This window comes from Lepidochelys kempii, chromosome 4 (genome assembly GCF_965140265.1).
Source record: "Lepidochelys kempii isolate rLepKem1 chromosome 4, rLepKem1.hap2, whole genome shotgun sequence".
Lineage (NCBI taxonomy): Eukaryota > Metazoa > Chordata > Testudines > Cheloniidae > Lepidochelys > Lepidochelys kempii.
The window spans coordinates 111,120,336-111,141,830 of NC_133259.1; the positions used below are offsets into that span (position 1 = coordinate 111,120,336).

A 21,495-nucleotide genomic window follows, 5' to 3' on the forward strand; every position below is an offset into this window, starting at 1 on the left:
GTATCTTGTTTAGATCAATAAAAGTGTTACCAAAGTGGATCTTTTATCATTTGCTAATGACTTGGAAGCAAGAGCGGATCAGTTGGTGAGTTTTATTTGAACAGTGCAAAGAATATAGACCTGATGGCTGTTCACTGCTATACGTTGTTCTCTTTTCTGGCATTCTAGGGCATGTTGCAGTAATTTCCATACACTTTGTAGTTTGTAGTTTACTCAGCATTTTGTCACAGTAAATATCCACCAGTCTGGATTTCGTATGTGAAGAAAGTCATTGCTCCTCTCACACACACATGCACTCACCCTGCAATGTGGTATGTGGAGGTATATATGTAATTCTCATGTAATATGTTTCATGTTACCCCTTTTCTGTATACCCCACACACATAACTTCTGCATCTATTGTCTTGGTTTTCATTTATTGTATTTAGTATTTATTACTGCTTTTTTAAAAGAAATTGGCAAGTCCTGCAAACTCCATTACGGTATTTCAGATAAGCACTGCTTATATTTTATGATCACAACTTAACGAGAAAACTGACCCAAATCATGGTGGGGAAAGGTCATTTGAATACATTGTCCAGTTATTATGCAGTGGATGTTGGTTTTTAGTAAATATTTATATAAATGTTAGCTCCTAAAGGCCCTAGCTGAGACTGAGGCTTCATTGTGCTAGGCACTGTACAAACACACAAAAGAGATGGTACCTGCCCTGAAGAGCTTACAGTTGAAAGTTACAAACAGACAAAGGGTAGGAGGTGTGGATACAGCATACAAGCAAATTAATCCGGGGAAGAACTGGCACAGCTTTGTAGGCTAATATTGCACATTTGGTTTTATATTTCCATACATAGATTCTTTTTTAAAAAAATATGAAAATATAGTAGCCAGCAAGCATAACAGTGAAGGCAAAGCAAGGCTATCAGGTGTCCTACGGACCATGGACCTACCATATGTATGCCCCTGTACAGTGACAGGGGGTTCTCCTCCTTTCAAAGAGGCAGTGGCATGGGACCCCCCTCCGCATCCCGGGGTGGTAACAGGAGCTCCTTCTTCCCTGAGAGAGACAGGAGTAGCAACACAGCGCTCCAAATACTTACTCCAGCTTGTTGGGTACATGGGCCAGGCCTGCTGCCCTCTTCTCTTCTTACTACACGTTATCTGTTTAGATGGTGTTGACTGAGGGGGACGGGAACCCTCAGCGCTGGGGTTTTGGAGTTAACACCCTATTAAGATGCATAATGCAGGTCAAATCTTTCGTAGCTGTTGATTCAGGCTGTTTGCACACTCTGGCATATATCAGTGGTTTGGTTACACTGTTTGTTTTCAGCTTTTCTTTGTAGTCATGAGAGCAAGAGACCTTTGTAATGAAAGCAGAGATTCTTCTGTCATCGCGTGACTTTAGATGTCTTAAAGATAGGTCTATACTGCCTTCATCCAGCCCTGGTAACTGTTAGGATTTGTTTTGTATTTTGGTGATGGCAAGTTAGAACAAGAAAGTGGACAGAGTTCAAGGGTTCATGGAAATGGCTTCACACTAGGTTTAATTTACAACTCTGATTACATGACAGTAATGTGATTCTTTGTGCTCTGAGATTTCCGTTGACTTTTCAGTGACTCTAGCTCTCATTGTTCCTTTATTCGCTTCCTCTTTAAAATGATGTTGCCTTAACTGAACCCTTTTTATGCAAAATTTAGGAGATGAATGGCTGCCCCCAGAGGATGTTGCATAGAAGCAACTAAAATACATATTATCTCTTCTGTTTGTAGTGTCCATAAGCACAAGGCTACTGTATTTATCTTCATGAAGGCTATGACAATGCATTCATTATCCATTTAACAACTAAAGAATTGCATTCAAACAGAATGACTAAAGAGGGAATTTTCTGTGAGCTAAAGTGGGACACGTCGAACACACTCCCAAGTCCCTAAGTCAGAGCCTCAAACACACACTTTTCCCTGGAATTGCTCATGATAGGGGTTCTTTAATGGTAGATTCTACATCCATCCATAAAATATAAGATGTTCTGTGACGCTATCTTTATTTTTTTAGTGGATGGTTTAAAAAAAAAAAAGCAGAGAAAAGATCAAGTCAAAGAATGTAATGTAAAGTATACGGTCGTTAAATGCATTACTTGTCATTGTGAAAGTTTTTCCTCTGTGTGTATTTTACATTCCCTGGTGATGCTGATTAGTGTAATGGATGAGATCATTGATGGGACAGCATAACATGTTAGAATCTATGCAGGGAAGCTAGATTGCTTTGAAATTGACACTAGCGTCTAAGGATGTAATGTTTATGATCCTGCACTATTTTGGGCAACTCTGGATGTTTGGGGGAAGGGTGAAGTTTGGAGGATGGCAACATAGTTTTGTTTGTGGGAGATTTTATAAATGGGGACTTAACTTATCCGGGCAACTATAGTTCAGGAGCTCAACTAAACTACATTTGCTAAACTCTTGTGCCAACAGCAGGTGTGCACATTAATCTGCCACACTTGAGGATTCAGAATGTTTTCTGACTGCTTATTGGCCCTTAGTGCCACGTGAGGCTGAACATTTCATGGTCAACAGGAACGATGAGGATGTGGTGTATGTGGCAGGTTCTAACTCCCACTCCTTCACCATCTGCTCTAGCAGCATGGCTATTTGGCATCTGCACAGTCTTCTGTTTTTGCCTCCCTATATCCCTTCCCCCTGAATGGTTGGGTTGTTTCTTTTAACAGGCCTGCGGATTCACTCTCATAGAATATCAGGGTTGGAAGGGCACTCAGGAGATCATCTGCTCAAAGCAGGACCAGTCCCCAATTTTTGCCCCAGATCCCTAAATGGCCACCTCAAGGATTGAACTCACAACTGGGTTTAGCAGGCCAGTGCTCAAACCACTGAGCTGTCCCTGCCCCATAGTGTGTCCACAGTTAGCTGTCCCACCTAGGATCCTGGAGTGTCTCCCCCAGGACAGTTGAGCTCTAGGGCTGTTGATGGCTCTGGCTTCTGTTATTCCTACTGTCTGAGTACCTGGAGTTCTCCAGCCCCTTCAGGAATTGATTGACTGTTGCTTTTCCTTCCTAAGTCCCTAAGTAGCACAGATTCTGGGGCCATGTTTATATTCTAAAAAAGATCTGCTGCCAATAGGTCTCAGCAATGGATGCAGCTGAACTGGTGCACAACATAGGTTTCTTATCTATGCTTACTCATTGCTCATGTTTGGTACTGGTTCTGCTGCACATATTGCTGACACCCATTTTCAGCCATGGTTCTTGGTGGTGTGGACAAAGCTTTAGATGAACGTGAATCACCTCCTTGTACAAGAAGTGGCTGCTGCTCATTGGCAGGGACTCCAGTTCTACCAGCCTGCCTGGAAAGATCAGGCCCCTGTCTCTTTTCCCACTTGTCCCGCTGAGAAACTTTTTTTTTTTTTTTTTTTAAACACCACTTGTTCTGCTCTCTGCAGTGAGAAAGGAGAAAAACAGGCTAAGGTTAAAAAAATATTCTCAGGCTTATTCGTCCAGCATGAGAGAGGAAAGTGAGATCTTGTTGTCGTGTCCTCATTTTTGTCAAAGGATTGAGATTTGGGTGGAACAGAAAGGGTGACTTACTGGATGAACTAGTTGATGTAGTATTCATATGTTTACTCTGTGATTAAAAAAAACCCCTAGCACCAAATCTCCTCTGGGCTCAGGCTGTAGGGCTATCAAATTGCAATGGAGATGTTCTGGCCTGGGCTGTATCCTGGGTTCCGAGACCCATGTGATACCATGAGTGGCCAATATTCTGCTTTAGTTCCAAGAAAAGCTACCTGAATAGGGGCAAGGTAACTTTTCCAGTTCCCCAGAATGAGATCCACAGTGTATCAGCTAATGCCCCTCTAATTCGTGCTGCCCTAGACTCCGTGATACAGTTAAGCTGAGTCATACCACATTTAAATGTGCAGACCTTAAACATCCAGAACATTTGTTGACTCTAAGATAGGAGAGTGTAAATATTCAAAGTGACGTAGATGCACTTGGAAATGCCCCATGGTGGGAGTTAGTATACACTATTGGGGAACATCTGTGGGTATGCATGATATCAATGGGCTTTGTAAGTGTGCAGGCCATACTAGTAGTTGTGCTAATTGCATTGATTTGGAAGGTTAATGATCTTGGTTAGGCAGTTGGGAATGAGAAGAGATGTATATTAAATATAGGCTTCAATTAAGCCTTAGAAAGGATTCTACAGCTTCACAGTGGGGAACTTTGGGAGCAAAGGGGCATGTTTAGGCCTGACAGAAGCCTGCTGTGGATTTTAAGAGTCTGTTCTGATAACATTTAACAGCATAAGTGTAAGAAGAACTGTGTATGTGTAAGAAATTGCAGAGTAATCATGTTTTTGAGAACAAGAAAAGATAAAGTAACTAAAAAGCTAGAAAAGACTGGTTTGAACTAAAACTAAACCTGTACTGACAGGGTAGGAGAGTTCTCATGAAAATGAGAAGCTAATACTTGATGTATAAGGAAAGATAACAAGAAGTTATAAATAAGTTTGTGTCACAAAAGGCGGGTGAAGTAAGTAATTGATCGCTACTTGCTGAGTGTTTTGCCTTAATAGTTGTTACACCCATGTGTTAAGTGAACCGCAATCCTACGCCATCTCTCTCAGATCATCTCAGAGTCTGCGTTCCAGCCTGAGCCCAAATGTCTACACTGCAATTTTATAGCACTGCAGCCCCAGCAAGCTGACCTGAGCCAGCTGTAACTGTGTTGCAGGTCTTTCATCGCAGTGTAGACATACCTTTTTTTTTTTTTTTTCCAGTGTCTAGAAATTGACTGCAAAGCCTCTGATTTTCACTAAACAGGAAAAAGCATAGGCGCAAATGTTCCTTCCCCAAGTCAGAATCACTCAAAGATTATAATATTTCTGAATGGAAATACCTCAGATCAATTGGCTATATTCAAAATTGTAAATAGTTCAAAAGACTAGATGTCCCTAAATCTGTACCAATCCTACATGTAGATGTTTTAGTTTAATCTATAAAGGAAAATTATAATCCCAGTGGAGGGCGCCATTGCACTTTGAGAGACCTAATAACTGGAGCATTCCCTTAATGAGATGACAGGTTTCAGAGTAACAGCCGTGTTAGTCTGTATCTGCAAAAAGAACAGGAGTTCTTGTGGCACCTTAGAGACTAACACATTTATTGGAGCATAAGCTTTCGTGGGCTACAGCCCACTTCATCGGATGCATAGAATGGAACATATAATAAGAAAAAATATATATACATACAGATAAGTTGGAAGTTGCCACACAAACTGTGTGAGAGGCTAATTAGTTAAGATGAGCTATTATCAGCAGGAGAAAAAAAACTTTTGTAGTGATGATCAAGATGGCCCGTTTACACAGTTGACAAGAAGGTGTGAGGATACTTAACTTTAGGGAAATAGATTCAATATGCATAATGACCCAGCCACTCCCAGTCTCTATTCAAATCCAAGTTAATGGTATCTAGTTTGCATATTAATTCAAGCTCAGCAGTTTCTCACTGGAGTCTGTTTTTGAAGCTTTTTCTGTTGCAAAATTGCCACCCTTAAATATTTTACTGAGTGGCCAGAAAGGTTGAAGTGTTCTCCTACCAGTTTTTGAATGTTATGATTCCTGATGTCAGATTTGTGACCATTTATTCTTTTGCTTAGAGACTGTCCGGTTTGGCCAATGTACATGGCAGAGGGGCATTGCTGGCACATGATGGCATATATCACATTGGTAGATGTGCAGGTGTCTACAGCCAAGCTCTAAGGTACAACCGCATTTGCTCCAACCCCTCAGACAGACACAAACACCTACAAGATCTCTACCAAGCATTCTTAAAACTACAATACCCACCTGCTGAAGTGAAAAAACAGATTGACAGAGCCAGAAGAGTACCCAGCAGTCACCTACTACAGGACAGTCCCAACAAAGATAATAACAGAATGGCACTAGCTGTCACCTTCAGCCCCCAGCTAAAACCTCTCCACCGCATCATCAAAGATTTACAAACTATCCTGAAAAATGATCCCTCACTCTCAAAGATCTTGGGAGACAGACTAGTCATCACTTACAGACAGCCCCCGAACCTGAAACAAATGCTCTCCAGCAACCACACACCACACAACAAAAACACTAACCCAGGAACCTATCCTTGCAACAAAGCCCGATGCCATCTCTGTCCACATATTTATTCAAGTGACCCCATCATAGGACCTAATCACATTAGCCACGCCATCAGGAGCTCATTCACCTGCACATCTACCAATGTGATATATGCCATCATGTGCCAGCAATGCCCCTCTGGCACATGATGGCATATCTTAACTAATAGCTCATCTTAACTAATTAGCCTCTCACAGTTTGTATGGCAACTTCCAACTTATCTGTATGTATATATATTTCTTCTTACTATATTTTCCATTCTATGCATCCGATGAAGTGGGCTGTAGCCCACGAAAGCTTATGCTCTAATAAATTTGTTGGCCTCTAAGGTGCCACAAGTGCTCCTGTTCGTTTTTTTGTTTCTTTTGTTTTTTAATAAGATGAGTCATTCTTAATGAGCCTCTCAGACATTAGAGCAAAAAAGAGTGAGGTTATGCTGTGGTTTATATTGAGAAGAAAATGGTTAACTCGGTGCACTATGTGAAAATTCATTCTATTGAATTTGTACAGGTATTTTAACATTTCTCTGACTATATTAGAATTGCATATTTTGTTTCAAATACTGAGATTTCTACTATTTTGATGATGTTGTAGCATATCTACTGCCATATCCTATTGCTTATTTCAGTTTGCTTTGCAAAATATGACCAGAATGTATATGTTATTGATTCAAGCAAAACAAGGAAATGTGTCGCAAAGATTCTTGATGCTTTTGAAAAATACCACTTTTTTAAAAAAACAAAAACAAAAAGCTACAGATCAGCAAACTGGATTATTATGTTTATATTTGCAGCCCAAAGGAGCACTGGAAAATGCATTAAAAGGACATGCAAACAGTATTCGAATGATTCATAACCAGCAAGTTGTTCCACTGGAGCAAGCGATGGTAAAATATTTAAGTGTTGTACTATGAACATATAGTTACATTAAAAATATAGATATATATTTCAAAACTACCCATTAGAAAATCTGCAAATTACAGTGCAGCTAAGGACATTTTTTTCTTTTGTGCAAATTCCATATTAGGTTTAGTTTTATGAGGGGTATGTTTCCAAAATGTGCACATCTGCATATAAATATCTAAATACAGGTTTTATATACATTTTATGTAATTAAAAGGGTAGTCAGATACATTTTTAACAAACCAATTTCATGATCTTTGTTAGTATTGCATAATATTGTGAAAACCAAACTTTTCTTTGCCCCTTTGTTTTCCACTTCTACATGTACAATTTTATAGAAATACAGTAGGACAGGGAGAAAAAAAACTTCCACAAGTTCTAACTTTGCATAATTTATTTTCCATTTTTGCACTGCATTCATGTTGGGCAAAGAAAACAGTTATAATTTTCACATTTGTTTAATGGTTTTGTTTTACTTTCTGGGTTTGGTAATGGTGGAAATCCTACAGGGTAATGTTTACAGCCAAAGAAAAATCTTCCTTGATCTCTCAAAGGATATGGAAATGTTTCTTCTAACAGGTTTTGCCAGGCACATTTTTTTTTTTTTTTTTAAGAAGAGCAAGCTGAAATCACAACTCCGCCAGATGTCAGTTTTTCTCTGTATATTCTGCTTAAATTTTTCAGCTTATACTACTTTAGTGTCTGAGGACCCAGTTCTGTTAGGTGGTGAACATCTCCTGGAAAGTGTGAGAAACTGTCTGAAATCACTGGGAATCGGGGAGCTCATCATCTTCCAAGGGGTTTTCAGTACCTCAGAGGATTGGGCCTTAATTTAGCAGTTCATACTTATAGTTCCTTACAGAAATGTATTTGTCCCTATGTTCCTCTTATAGAGAAGTATTAGGTCCTCTGTTTCATTCTGCTGATCTTTCACCGTTTCTCTTCTAATTAACTCTTAATTATTCTCATCTTTTTTCTTTTTCCAAAACTGACTGTCAAGAAATATGTAAAAGCTAGGGTAAGTGATTTTCCTTTCCAAAACTGCAAAATGATATACTGTGCCCAATGAGCTTTAATTTTAACTAATTCTCCTTCACCTCCCAAATAAATAATATCCAGCCTTTATTGCTGCGAACTTCAGTTATATTTGAAGTCTTCTAGCACGCAAAGTATACCTGCTCTGTGCTTTAAGAAAAATTGTTTCCTTTCAAGAGTCTCTATTACACACGCTGGCTGCTAGTTCCATTAGTAGGCAATCAGTTCTTAGCTAATGCAACTAGATTGCATTCATTAATATTAATGTGTTTTGAAATATATTATTGGTTCTGATTATCTAGGTGATTTGTTCTTATAGACATACATTGTATTAAAGCAAGAGAATTCTTACTTGTATAAAATCTTTTTTTTTTCTTTTTTTTCTTTTTTTTAACAGAGCACTTTAAATCAGAGCATTAGATTACTGCAGAGGACATCATCTGAATTTATGGTAAGTCAGTCTTTCTGGCAAAAAGAACATGTGATATTTTTTTTACTTTAAATCTACCCTTCCACAAGCATACAGGACATAACATTTGCAATATTTTAATTTTATTAACTTTTCGGGGGCAGGAAGAGAGTGTCATACTTAGAGCTAGGGACCAGGGATGGAATCCACAAAAGGTACTTAAGCAGCTAAGTCCCATTTTTAGGTACCACTATGACCCATAAAACTCCTGCTTGGCTGACACCCAATCCTGTAGGTACCTAAACTCACATGGCTCCCAAATTTTTACCTCTGGGCATGTGCAGTGCAGCCTCACTGTCAATGTCCGGACACCTGTCTCCCACTTAAGCCTCAGCGCAGTTCACAAGCCCAGAAAAACAGGCATTACGCTGCCTATGTCATGTGTGAGGCCCCGTCTGGTAGGTGACCTCTGAGACCCTTCTGGTGAGTTCACACAAAACAGTGGGGGGGAAGGGAAAGGAGGAGGACCTCCCTCAGAACATTTAATCCAGTAGTTAGGGAACTCACCTGGGATATGGGAGACACCCCCCCCAGTTCAAGTTTCCCCTTCTTCCTGAAGGGGAGAAGGGATTTGAACTGGGATCTGCCACTTCTCAGGTGAGTGCCCTAGCCACTAGGCTATTGTGATGGTGGCGCTTCCTCAGTCTCTCATTAAACAACTGAATAATTAAATATTAATTGGAGCAGTAAAGGAGGAGTTTTGTTTTGGGCTCCACATGCAACTTAGGCAGACAAAACACCTATCTTCTCCCCGGTTCCTGGATTGCCAGCAGAGATAGGCACTGGGCATAACACTCACCCGTCTGGCGGGCACCTCCCCTGGGCTAGCTTCAGTAATACCCTGCCTAGTGCACTGGTTTGTGGATCACAGTCTAATGCACCTGTGGCTCCCCATGCATTTTGTAGGAAGCCAAGGGGTCTAACTCAGGCTTTGTGTATCACAGTGTTGTTCCTGTGAATTCTGTTTTTTCTAGGCACCTAAACAGTTAGGCATTGTGACGCTCTATGTTGCAATGTCCAAGTCCTTTTGCAGGTCTGAGCCAAGGAATCTCAAGCTCTGGGCTCTATTCTACAGAGCTCTAGGTGCCGTGGTTTCCCCATCTCTCACATTTCCCCTTGAAAGCACTTGATGTGCAAAGTTTCATTGATTTTTATTGCTAATCTAGGTAGTTACAGTGCCCAGGAAGCAGCCACAAATCAAGACACTGTATGGCTATTTTTTAAACAGGCCATTGGAAAGTTTTAATTCTGACTTAGTAAAATAATTTCAGTACAATTTTACATGCTGTGGTTTTCATGTTACTCAGCAGCTTGCGTTTACTCTTAGTCATTGATGTAGGATTGCTTTACCTGTCCGTATGTAAAAAGAAAAAAAAATTTTAGCCCACTCATGTGCTTAATGAAATGAGATCCACTGTCTTGTTAACGTTGGATGTCTCTTCCTCTGGCACACTGCATCCACCTTGTCCCCTTACTCACTCTTGCAATCTCAGCCAAACTGCAGGAAGCTTGAGCTTGACCTGGCTTCCCTACGACAGCCCACCTGCTTTCCTTCTCCATAGCAGCTAGTGCTTGCACAGCCAAGAGAGCAGCTGCCTTTATGCTCTGCTAGTCTCATGAGAATCAGCAACAGGGTGGAGAGTCCTTCTGGCAGCAGCTTTCTCTGTTACCACCAGCCTGTCTTAGCTCCTGTAGCAACAGTCCAGCCTCATTAGCACTAGTGCAGTTATGTCACTGTGATTGCTCCTTATCTGCTTCAGTTCTTCTCGCCACTTTTACACCCATGCATGGCAGCAAACCAGCTGCAGGAAATCCATTCAGAACTTGTATGTCCTGGTCCTAGATTGGCAGATAAGAGGGGTTGGTGAGAATGTGAGGTTGTTGTAGGGAAGGAACAGAAGCTTTTCTTAAATTCACATACAGAGTAAGGCTCTGAGTACATCATCCTTTGTGTGTATTGGGGAGCTATCGGGATTTTTTTATAATGAAAAGCTGTCTGGTTTAAAAAAAAAGGGAGGGGGGACCAAAATGTTTCAAGGACATTTACAGTCTACATTGTAGTCCAGAGCTGAGATACAGTTTGGCCATGTGCTTGCCTTCCACATGAGTACTTCTGCCATGATAGAGAATGTGAAATTTATTTTCTGAGGCAAGACTTTGCTTATCTTTACCTATATAGTGTGGGGCTGCTATTGTGGGGATCCAGGTGGTGATGGAATGGCCTAGGAGATGAGAGAATCCCTACTCGTAGAGGAAGAAAAGAAAAGAAGGGTAACCTGTTCTAGAAGTATGAAAGAGAGTGTAGGAAGGGCTGCTGCCTGACTATAGAGGTGCCAGCCTCTGACAGTGGTGAGGGGGGTCCATGTTGGTATAGAATGAATCCTTGTGCCTGAGGGGTGCCGGGACATTGTGGGCCCACTGTTGCACTCACCATATTGCACTCACTCACATATTGCATTGTGGACCCACTGTTGCACTCACCATTTGTCTCAGATTTTACTGTTATCAGGACAATGATATTTGTTTGCCTATAGAAAGGGCTAAAAATATAATACCAGCAGTGTTGTGGTAGCAACTTTGGAAAGGTTTTAGCTATCTTTTACGTACATTCTTTTTTCAGATAAAAGTAAAAAATGTGATTAGTGCTGTTGATGCTGCTCAGCTTCTCATAAGCAACGATGCGTCACTGGTTATCATCCAGGTAAACTTCCTTATGTGTAAATTAGTTTAATGAATTTATGGTGCAGTAGAGGCTTTAGGTGAGGGATTGATTTGTTTGTTTGTTTGTTTTTATTTTTTAGGAAACCAAAAAGTACATGGATATGATAATAGGCTACTTCGAGCAATATGTTGAGTGGGTCAAGGAGTCGGTAAGGTGCATTTACTACATTGAGGGAACTACTGTAAAATACGACAAAGTGTGTAAAGAATCTAAAGATGAAAGACTTATTCTATTTAAAGTGTGTTTTACCATTTGTGTTCAGAACAGGGGGAAAAGTATAAACTGTTATAGTGTGTTTACTATAAATGGAGTTTCATTATATTTAAAGTAGAATGGAAGGAATAAGTTGTTTCAGTGCATACCAGGGTACTAAATGCCGTTCTAATTACAGTGTTGTTTCTCTAGAGTGCAAGTGGCCGAGATACCATTTGTACTTCTCACACACTGAGCCTGACTTTTTGTGGTTTTGCTCACCCTCTTCTTAAAAATAGGAAAAATAAATGCATAATTCTACTGAGCAGAGCAAGTTAATTCTTCAAGGTGTGATTTGTGCTCTGGGGATAAAATATACTGCAGGAAATTGCTTAGGAGGGGGGGAACACGCCCTTGGTAAATGGCACATAAAGCTTGTGCCAGGTATTGCAGGGTTTTTTAATGAATGATTTGAACAGTATTTTTAATCTGTTGTAGATTACCATGGAGGTAGCGGCATGCAAGCCTATTGCCAACGTGATAGACACTGCAGTAGATATATTTTTATGCAGCTATGTAATTGATTCTGTGGTAAGAAATATTTCCCATTTTTCTAAACTAGGGCCTTAAATGGGGAATTCTTGCTTGTACTTCCACCAAACTGTGAACATAACTCTCTGCATTTCATCCTTTGACTAAGATGTTCTGATGAGGGAGCTTGTCTAAATCTGAGATTGGCAAAGGAGAAAGTGTTCTGATCTGGATTAGATTTAGTTTAACATATGGAGCTCAGGTCTGAAACCACTCCAAGGCTGGAGTTTCAATACATTCCCATGAGATTTTTGTCCCATCGTAGCAGAAATCCATTGTTCTTGTGAGATTTTGCCATCTTGAATATGAAAAGAGACCAATTCTCATTCGGGATCTGAATTTGAATCCGAACAGTTTTGGAGGAGGTTCTGTTTTGGAGAGTTGAATCTGAACTCCCCTGAAATTCAAAGCGGAGTGGATCTGATCAGTTTTGACCCATCTCTGCTCTTAGAATATAAGAACAATGAAAGTACTGAGGAAAAAAATTCCACAAACATCTTTGCTGGAATCTAGAAAATGTGAATGAGGAAAAGGAACTTTTTTCAGGTGGCGTGCAGAAAACAAATCTTGGTTCATTCATGTACAGAGGAGAGGTTCATTATGGCTGGTAGTACTTTGAGGTGCTGCTATTTGGCATTTTCTCATCTCAGAGGATAAAAAGTTGGCTGTGTGTATTAAAAGAAACCACACATCTGTAAACCACCTAAAACCTCTCCCACCAATTCTTTCTTTTCCTCAATCAGTCTGAACCAAGCAATAATCAGAACTTGTATACAAGAACCACCTCCAATTTTCTGAAATCGAGTCTGAGGTGCTAACACTAAATCCTGAAATCTGCTGTCCTGCCAGAGCCAAGTCATAATCATCTAGTACCACAAAGGAACTGCAGAACTTCTCCTTCTTCCATCCTGCAGAAACTGAGTAGGAAAAATACTACTCACTAAATCAGTTAACTGTGGATGGGTCAAAATCTTACATGATGAAAGATCCCAGCTGGGCCCACATACAAGTCAAAACTGCCTCCAGCCCATAGGAATCAGGTTTAAAATACCATTTTAACAGCTGGAGCCTGCTAATCTGTGCACTAATGAAATTACTCTCACAGTTGTGAACTGCAGCTGTCAAGTCAGAAACTACCTCTAAGGTGATGAAAATTCAGCTTGCCACAGGGAACATGAATAAGGCCACTACTGTTAAATATCAAGGCAGGGAAAAAACATGGCTAGTGGGTTCATCTCTAGGGACACAGTATCTTCCAACTTGGAGTTGGTTGGTTGAGTAGTAATGTTCTGCTGCTGGCCCAACAACTGATAATTCATGGCTGCCTCTCATTACAGGGTCTGCAGTGCCATGTCGGTGACTTCAGCTGTATGCTTTCAGAAACAACATAATTGACAATCTAGTAGTAATAAGGGCAGCAACTTCAGCTACTAAATAAAAGCCAATTTACAACTCAAAACTCTTAAGGGGGTCAGTTCTAAGAAATAATGTGGGAAGAAACTAGCAGTGGTTTAAAACACTAATACAGTATTTTATTGAATGTCATTTTCTTGATTTTTGTCTTCTAGAATACCTTCTGGTTTGGTTTAGGAGGCTGTTCAATATTTTTAATTCCTGCCATAATTTGTGCTGTAAAACTATCCAAATACTATCGTAGAATGGATACAGAGGATGTGTATGATGAGTAAGTGTATAATCTTAAATAGGATAAAAAGAAAGTGGACACGAATACTTTCCTGCATAACACATTATTTTACATGAAATATATGGTGCATTGTTTAAACCTTCACTGTTGGAAAATGAGCACCACAGTATCCTCTGAAAGAGTACGGATATGGGCCCTGATCTTTTAATATGCTCCATACAGGTGGACTTCCATATCGTACATTGATTCAGTGGGGCTCTGTATAGGTGTAACAGGGTCTGCCTGTGAGAAGCTCTTTGCAGGTTCAGAGCTTTAGAACTTCTTACACCTTTATTTTAAAATATTCCCAATTTCAGATAGATAATCTTTTGCTCAATTATAACGTTAAGATAACTTGTACCTGCTTTGTAGTTTCCTTGTGTTAATTCTTTCCTTTTTTGCTCAATATCCTGATTATCCCTAACCAGTCTTTCCTTTTCACTTGCAGTTCCTCTGTCTCAGGGACTTGGCATTTTACTTTATGATAACTGTTTTTACTTATTTTCATTTTTACTATTTTTTCCTATTCTTTATTTTAGCTGTTCAGTAAATCTGTGCACTTTGTTTTTTCAGATAATTTTATTTCACATTGGTCAATTTGTATTGTACATTCACAAATTAATAGAGCCGTAGCAAGGCATGTACTGCTAAGACAAATTTCACTTACTAGTATATTTAAGTTGATTGCTTCTCCTTTTTTATATTTTTTTAGTGTTGAAACTATACCCATGAAAAAGTAAGACACTTTTACTGGTATTTGTTAAAGTTCTTTTACTAAAGAGTGAGGGTTTATATTTAGAATGTAGTTTTTATAGTAAAGAATGAACATCTTTTGGTTTAATTATATTTTGTAATGGTAGGGTACAACTGAACATAAATATCTCCATTAAATTGAAATTGGAGCATGCTAAAATAAGATTTTATAGAATTATTTGATATTCTACAGTATCAGTAAGGTTGAAAATTAAAGAATATTGTCTACTGAACAGAAACAACTTATTTTTACAAACAATACCATCAGCCATTTACATGTCTTTGTAGCCATTTGTACATATTGCATCTTATAGTTAACATAGTCTTTTTTTGGTGTATTTATTTTGTTACAGTATGGAAAATGGTAATAATGGTTATCATAAAGAGCATTTATATGGTATACACAATCCTGTTATGACAAGGTAAACCAAGTCTGAAACTGCATGCCTTCACGTTTCCTTGCTTAGCGTACTGTGCTAATCAGCTATCCAATTTTCTGCACGTTTTAAAGTGAATAGTTTAATTTTCTATTTGCCTTTTGCATGGTTGCTCACTATAACAAGTGCTGTATGTTTAACTTTTTTGAATAAGCCTATATAGCCATAGATATTGTAATAGTATCCGGTCATTTAACTGTGGAATTTTATAAGCTTAAAAGACACATAATTCCATATTACTTCTATAACATGGTGGCCCTAAAATAGTAAAGTTATTAAAGTACTCTGTATAGCAATTAAAAGGCTGTGGGGGGTGCATGTTCACTTTTTCCTGTTTTTTTTCCCATGTTTATATAAAGGTCTGTAGGACCAATTATAAATTGATACTTAATGAATACCCCTTTGACTGTAACCTGGGGCATTAATAGATGGTTCACTTTTAAATTCTAGTTTGTTTTTTTTAGAATTTTTTTCATGAGAATGCATAGAAGTAGGCTACATAGAACAAGCAGGACTAGAGATTTGAAAGATAAAGAAGAAACATTAAAAAAATCTTCTATTTTATAAAAGCAATGAGTAGCTACAGTAACCTCCCAAATTAACGTAATGTTTAATGGCTCAGTAGTCCCTCCAACCTGTGCCTTTGGTGCAGCTTTTTAAACGGCTGAGGAAAGGCAAAGTTTGCTATGTGCAGGCTGCAAATGAGCCAGGGGGTATGGAAGGTTAGAGGAGAAGATGGATGTTACTGCACCTATGAAATTAGTCCAGACCTGTGTGGCCAAACAGTTAAGTCACAAGTCTGGGAGACGGGAGTTGTGGGTTCTTCTCCTGAGTCTGCAGCTCGCTTGCTCTGAGACACTGGCAAGTCACTTAACCTCAGTGCCTTGGATTCCCATTCCATAAAACTGGGATGGTGCTATCCACCTCACAGGGCTGTAGTGAGACTTCAGTAGGCTTTGGAGGAACTCAGAAGTATGTTACAATGAGAAGCTATGTAAATAATTGGCAAGTATAAGGACTAGTGAGCCCCATAACTTTTTTATATAGAACACATTTAGATTGAATGTTTGGTAGAGAATTAATTTTTATTGCTCTCTGGATCATGGATGGGGTGTTTTATGTTGATGGGGCTGAGGTTGACATTTTTGACAGCCCTCAGGGCCGTATCAGTTGAGTAAAAGTCTATTTTGTATTGATTATTTTATTGACCGAGTCTCTTCCCTATGCATCCTTTAGGAGGAAGTATTTCATAATAGTAGTATTCATGGTGTTATAATGTTCATTATTTTGGCATAGCCTATATCACACTGTGGGCTTTTGGAACTCCTCAAATTAATCTACAAGGTATTTGACTCCAAAGTCAACTCCACTGGCACATCAGAGAACTTCCACATTAAAGACTTTTGATATTTTCCATAAGAGGGAACCACTAATCATCCAGACTTTAGAAGTCACTTTCTGATCTTCGGATTTTTTTTAATATTGATTTTCAACATTCTTGCACTGTATGGCACATTATTTATGTGGTATTTCAAAAAAAATTTAAAAGGAAATCCTTGTTCAATGACTGAATAATACAACAAGTTATTTGGAAATAAGCGAAAAATCATTAACATAAAAATAGACTCTGTTAAATTAAAGCATACTAGCTTTCCACATGGACACAAACACATTAAGGACTATATTCTGATTTCAACTGTCCTACGGTCAGTGAACTTTCTCTGGATTGACCCCACCATAGCAATCATTAGAATTTACTCTAAACTGCCGTTTCCTTTTGATGATTTCATACCTGAGACAGAGTTTGAAAAAACTGCATCAGGGCTACGACAATCCGGGAATACCACTCTAGTAGATTCTTATTTTCTGTTCTTAACTGCACAAACCAATTTCATATTTTCTGCTATACTGCTTTTTCTCAGTTCCTACAGATCTTTTTAGTTGGCTGTAAGTATTTGTAGCATCTTTTGAGTGAGATTGTTAGCAATGAAACCATATCCTCTTAAAGTGATAGGAATAGGAAGCCTCCCCCTTTGCACCTGCAGTGTTATGGATGCACGTAATTGCAGGTTGCAGTTGCATTTAGAAATCTACCTGATTATTTTATTTTTCCCCGATCAGGTAGGTAGAGATCTAAATAAAAATCAAATTCAGGTACAACTATTTGTGTGAGCAAAATGGGAGGTTGGGTTAAGATCTTTTTTCTAACTCAGGTCTATAGTGTTTGATTATCTGAGTATTTCCTTCCACCTCAAAACAAAACTTTAAAAAAAAAAAGATTGCTATATAATGAAACTAAACCCATTTTCTCTAATTAAAAACTTCAATAACTGACAAGAAGACTCAGGACTTATTTATATAGCACTTATACATTTCAGACCCAGGCATGATTGGTGGTCACACTACTGACATCTGACAGTACCACGCACTGTAGTTATGAACGCAGTATATTCAGTCCTTTTGTTAGCAACAGAAAAATATATTTTTGTGTTCTCTTTAGCTCTGTGGAACAGTGGTAGCCAATACTGAAAACATCAGGGGTAAGTAATGAACTTTTAAAATGTATTTCAAAATCTACCTAGCACATCCTCCCATTTTGAAATCTGCTTCTTAAAATGTAAAAACACATGCTTGTACACACGTGATTGTAGGTAGGGTAAAGTTTATCTCTTGACACATCCATGACTTTCACATGAAGACCATGAATGTATAGTATTCTATCTGAATTTTGTTGCTACCTTAATCAATTTTTTATTGATTTTTTTTTCTTGTGATCTATTTTCAGCCTATAGAAATGAGGCTCAAGATTCTTCTACAGGAAAACATGAAATTCTTCCAACCACACTGGGATCTGACTTCACCATCCAAATCCCATGCCACTTGTTCTATGTGGCTTGTACAGTAAATCAGTCTTGAATCAAGAAAACAGTGTTTAATGTTATGCCATTAACTATTGTACAAAATACCAGAGCCCTTCCTCTTCTTCACTGCTGTTTAAGACTTGAACTAAAGTGGTTTCTGTTTTTTACTTTTTTTACACTGAGGTTTCTATTTCACATCACAATATGTATACTAATGTGGCTTACACAGATTTTGCTTGACTACCCTGCCATGATTACTCAAGTTCTTACCTTACCATTTTGTTGGGAATGTGTTAAATATAGTATATACACATTTGCATAAAGAATACATTTTGTATACAGAGTCCTTTGTATATACATTTTCTTAAAGCTTAAAAGTGTTTTAGCAAAATTTTTGATATTGTATAATGTACTTCACAGATGAATTTATCAGCATGTTCAGTGTTGACTTCTGGTGCTCTTGGACGACCACTTTGGACTGAACTTTAAATGTACGGGATATGCATTATCTCCTGTCTCTGAAAAATTAATTCAGTTGAAGATTTTTCTCCCTCTCTTTGAGTTATTTAATACGTGATGATTTTTAAGTATTAGACCTGAAAGGGTATTTGCAGAGAGACTCATTTAAAATTACAACTTTTGTGTATGTGGCAGAGTATGGAGCTCCCTGGAGTTTGAGTAATACTCTAATTAGACTGAGAGATGTCAAAAAATTGGTAATTTTTAGAATACTTCATCTCCAGACCAAGTTCCTAATAAATGTCAGTGGTTCTTTAAAAATTAGTTAGCAAAAATATAATCACTGCCTATTTAAATTAAACTTTCTACATAGGAATTTGAACACTTTTAGAAGGTTGTTTTACATCACTGTAGTTTAGGGTATTGCCTTGAATTTAGACATGTCAGTTGTGTTGCTGGATTATATGACATCATAAATCCACTTAATGGGCTGTAAAGGTCTACACTACAAAAATAAAGCACAGGGGGTAGGAAAGATGGAAGAATTGGGTATCTTGAACTGAAGAGAAAACTGATTATATACCAGTATTAACTATGTTTTCAAAAAGGTTAATTTGGCTTAAAATAAGGGTAGTTCCAAAAACCTTTGAAAACATAAAACAAAACTGAACAGCAATACCAGTTTTATCTGGAATAATGTAAGTTTTTTCACTCTTTGGTCAGAAATGGAAATATTTCTGTGTGACAATATGTAGCGCGTGTGTGTGTGTGTGTGGTTGTATATATGTTCAGAATTGTAGAATTTAAAGAGTTTATTTTTCATTTGAGAAAATTTTCCCAGTCCATTTAAATAAACAAAAACTTGGTTAAGTAATCTGTATTTGATTCATAAATAACTATTTTATTTCATTTTAAGTGTGTTTGAGAGGTGTAGGAGACACACTGGGTTAAGATGTGGACTGAGATCACATTGGGAAATGGATTTTGTCCTCCTTACAAAAACTGATGTACTGTTGGACTTCATTGCCAAGATTGGCTCCAAGCAAGATGAGAAACCCAGAAATAGAATGAGAGGGATTAGATTACCTTGATAAACCTGTGTGGGGAAGCTCATAAACCCCCAGGCCACACTGGGAATGTCTACACAGCAAAGAAAATCCCATTGCTGGCCCATGCCTGCTGACTTGGGCTGCAGGGCTGTTTCATTATTGTGTAAACTTCTGGGCTCAGGGATCCTGAGAGGTGGGAGGGTCCCAAAACTCGCCCTCCAGCCTGAGTCGACACAGCAATGAAGCAGCCCAAGTCAACTGGCATGGGCCAGCCATGGGTTTTTCTTTGCTCTTTAGACATACCCAGTGTGTCCTAAACTCTTTCCTTAGTTAAGGAATGTGCTGTTGATTTGCCACAGAATTCCATGTTTCCAGTATTGGCACAATATATAAAAATGACATGCTTGCCAGTGCACATCCACAAAAAACATAAGGGTACCACAAATCCATTTTTATTAATTGAATTATTTTAATCTTCTGGACAAATCCTCATAGGTTTGATTTGGCTGACCTTCTTCTGATTACTTCCATGTGGTCATACAATATCTGGCATAAAGACAGCTATAAAATAGCTGGAGAGTGGAAAATATCTGTTAAAATCAAAGGTGACGTGTGCATTTTGGGTAGGAATGTGCTTTTCAGTTATACAACTATCGTGCTCTATTTAGCTGCAAGACGTGTCTTGTTACCTTCTTGGGAGTTCACAGGTTATTTGACATTCCCCTAAGCTATAAATTATGGGCATATGCTTACACTAGGGTGGTTTATTTAAAAAAAAAAAATTACAAGCCACCTCGAGAGAGAGACTTCTTTGTGCACAAAACCTTTAAATTGTGAGCAGACAGTTGCCTGTTTCTTTTGCTTTTTTGGACTGAGTTGCTTCAGGATCTTATTCTGTGTTTCACCATGAAGACTGTCATCCTTCTTCTAATGATGTTCTGTTGCATGGGAGGGTTGGGACAGAAACAGACACAAAAGAAAAGGAGCAATGGTGAAGAAATCCATTTTCAGACTAAAGTCAAAGATGCTTGCACAATGAACATGAGTGGTAATGGGGAAATGAAACTCAGAATTGAATGCAAAAACCAAGGCAAGTCTTACTGGTGTGAATATACTGGCAAACCATCAATTTGTCGTCCTTTCAATAACAACCCAAAGGTTTATTGGAACCAGATTGCCCTTGAACTTAGAAAACTCCCAAACGCTTGCCAGTCCACCCTAGTGCTGAAGCCCAACATGTGCCAAAAGGCTCCCACAGATGCTCACATGAAGCAAGTAGCTTCCAGCATGAAGCCAAACCAGAATCCTAGCCAGCAAGCAGATACAGCCAATCAGGGGAAATCAATCCAGAAACCCTCAGCTTCTTTAAAGCAAGTTAAAGAAACCCAGGCAGGGAAAAGCTCTGCCAAAAAAGCAGGGAGACCTAAACCATCTACACAACCTCTTGTAAAACCAACACAGCATGGACAAGGGTCTGAAAATGATACTGAAGTAATGAAGTTGGCACGAGAGCATTGCTGGGAATCACTGCACGCTTTCTGCTCCTACATCATCAGCATCTTTAAAGGTTAAGAATTGCTTCAGGTAAAGCTCCCTCTTCAATAATATACAACCAAAACAGAATCTCTTCACATTGTTTTTTTAAATTAAGCTTAGGGCTCTCTAAAGAATGTAGATAAGGATTGTATACTGTGTAATGAATTCAGAAACTGTCAGATAGGAAGAATTTGTTCACCTTGAAGATTTAAACTTGTTGACGGTTAAGTGACCTAGTGCCTAATCCTATGAGATGTTGAACAGTGTAATCTCCCATTTGTAGTCGGTAGGAGTCAGGGGACCTTAGTACCCCTCAAGATTGGGCCTTTAGTAAGAATTAAAATGTAGTGCCTGCTATCTTAGTTAATAATAAATAGTACTATTTTCAGAATTACTTTCCAGTACACTTCTGTGTGTGATACAATTCTTAACCCAGCAGCTCATCAATTCCACTTGTATAAACTGGATTTATTTTTCGCCCCAAATGCATGCTGCTTTGATTTAAACTAATGAGATGTCATCATTTTTTTAATGTATTGCATTCATCTAAAAGCACAATTTAGAAAGACATGCAGATTCTGAGAACACTAGGGTTGTTAAGCAAAACTACGCGCTAATATTTAATTAACTTTTAAAC

General features: G+C 38.6%; 2 protein-coding genes across 7 annotated transcripts in view; both read left to right on the top strand.

Annotated features, from left to right (window-relative positions):
* The window catches only part of PROM1 (prominin 1), a 93,159-nt gene extending 74,012 nt beyond the window's left edge, over positions 1-19,147 (top strand). For 2 of the 6 annotated variants that reach the window (XM_073342457.1, XM_073342462.1), the window contains 12 exons: positions 14-85; positions 6,962-7,054; positions 8,071-8,088; positions 8,503-8,556; positions 11,195-11,275; positions 11,376-11,444; positions 11,987-12,079; positions 13,648-13,763; positions 14,476-14,499; positions 14,870-14,938; positions 17,454-17,493; positions 17,739-19,147. In XM_073342457.1, the coding sequence (XP_073198558.1) occupies positions 14-85; positions 6,962-7,054; positions 8,071-8,088; positions 8,503-8,556; positions 11,195-11,275; positions 11,376-11,444; positions 11,987-12,079; positions 13,648-13,763; positions 14,476-14,499; positions 14,870-14,938; positions 17,454-17,472 (708 nt within the window). In that variant the 3' untranslated portion in view covers positions 17,473-17,493; positions 17,739-19,147. The other 4 variants (XM_073342458.1, XM_073342460.1, XM_073342461.1 and 1 more) reach the window with 4 other exon arrangements.
* A 1,017-nt stretch (positions 19,148-20,164) lies between these two features.
* Positions 20,165-20,894, top strand: FGFBP2 (fibroblast growth factor binding protein 2). The gene has a single exon (XM_073342466.1). The coding sequence runs from the start codon at positions 20,229-20,231 to the stop codon at positions 20,892-20,894; it is 666 nt and encodes a 221-aa protein (XP_073198567.1). The 5' UTR covers positions 20,165-20,228.
* Positions 20,895-21,495: the final 601 nt, after the last annotated feature.

Excerpts from the sequence above, each read along its gene's own strand:
- FGFBP2 (XM_073342466.1), top strand. The coding sequence starts at position 20,229 with ATGAAGACTGTCATCCTTCTTCTAATGATGTTCTGTTGCATGGGAGGG.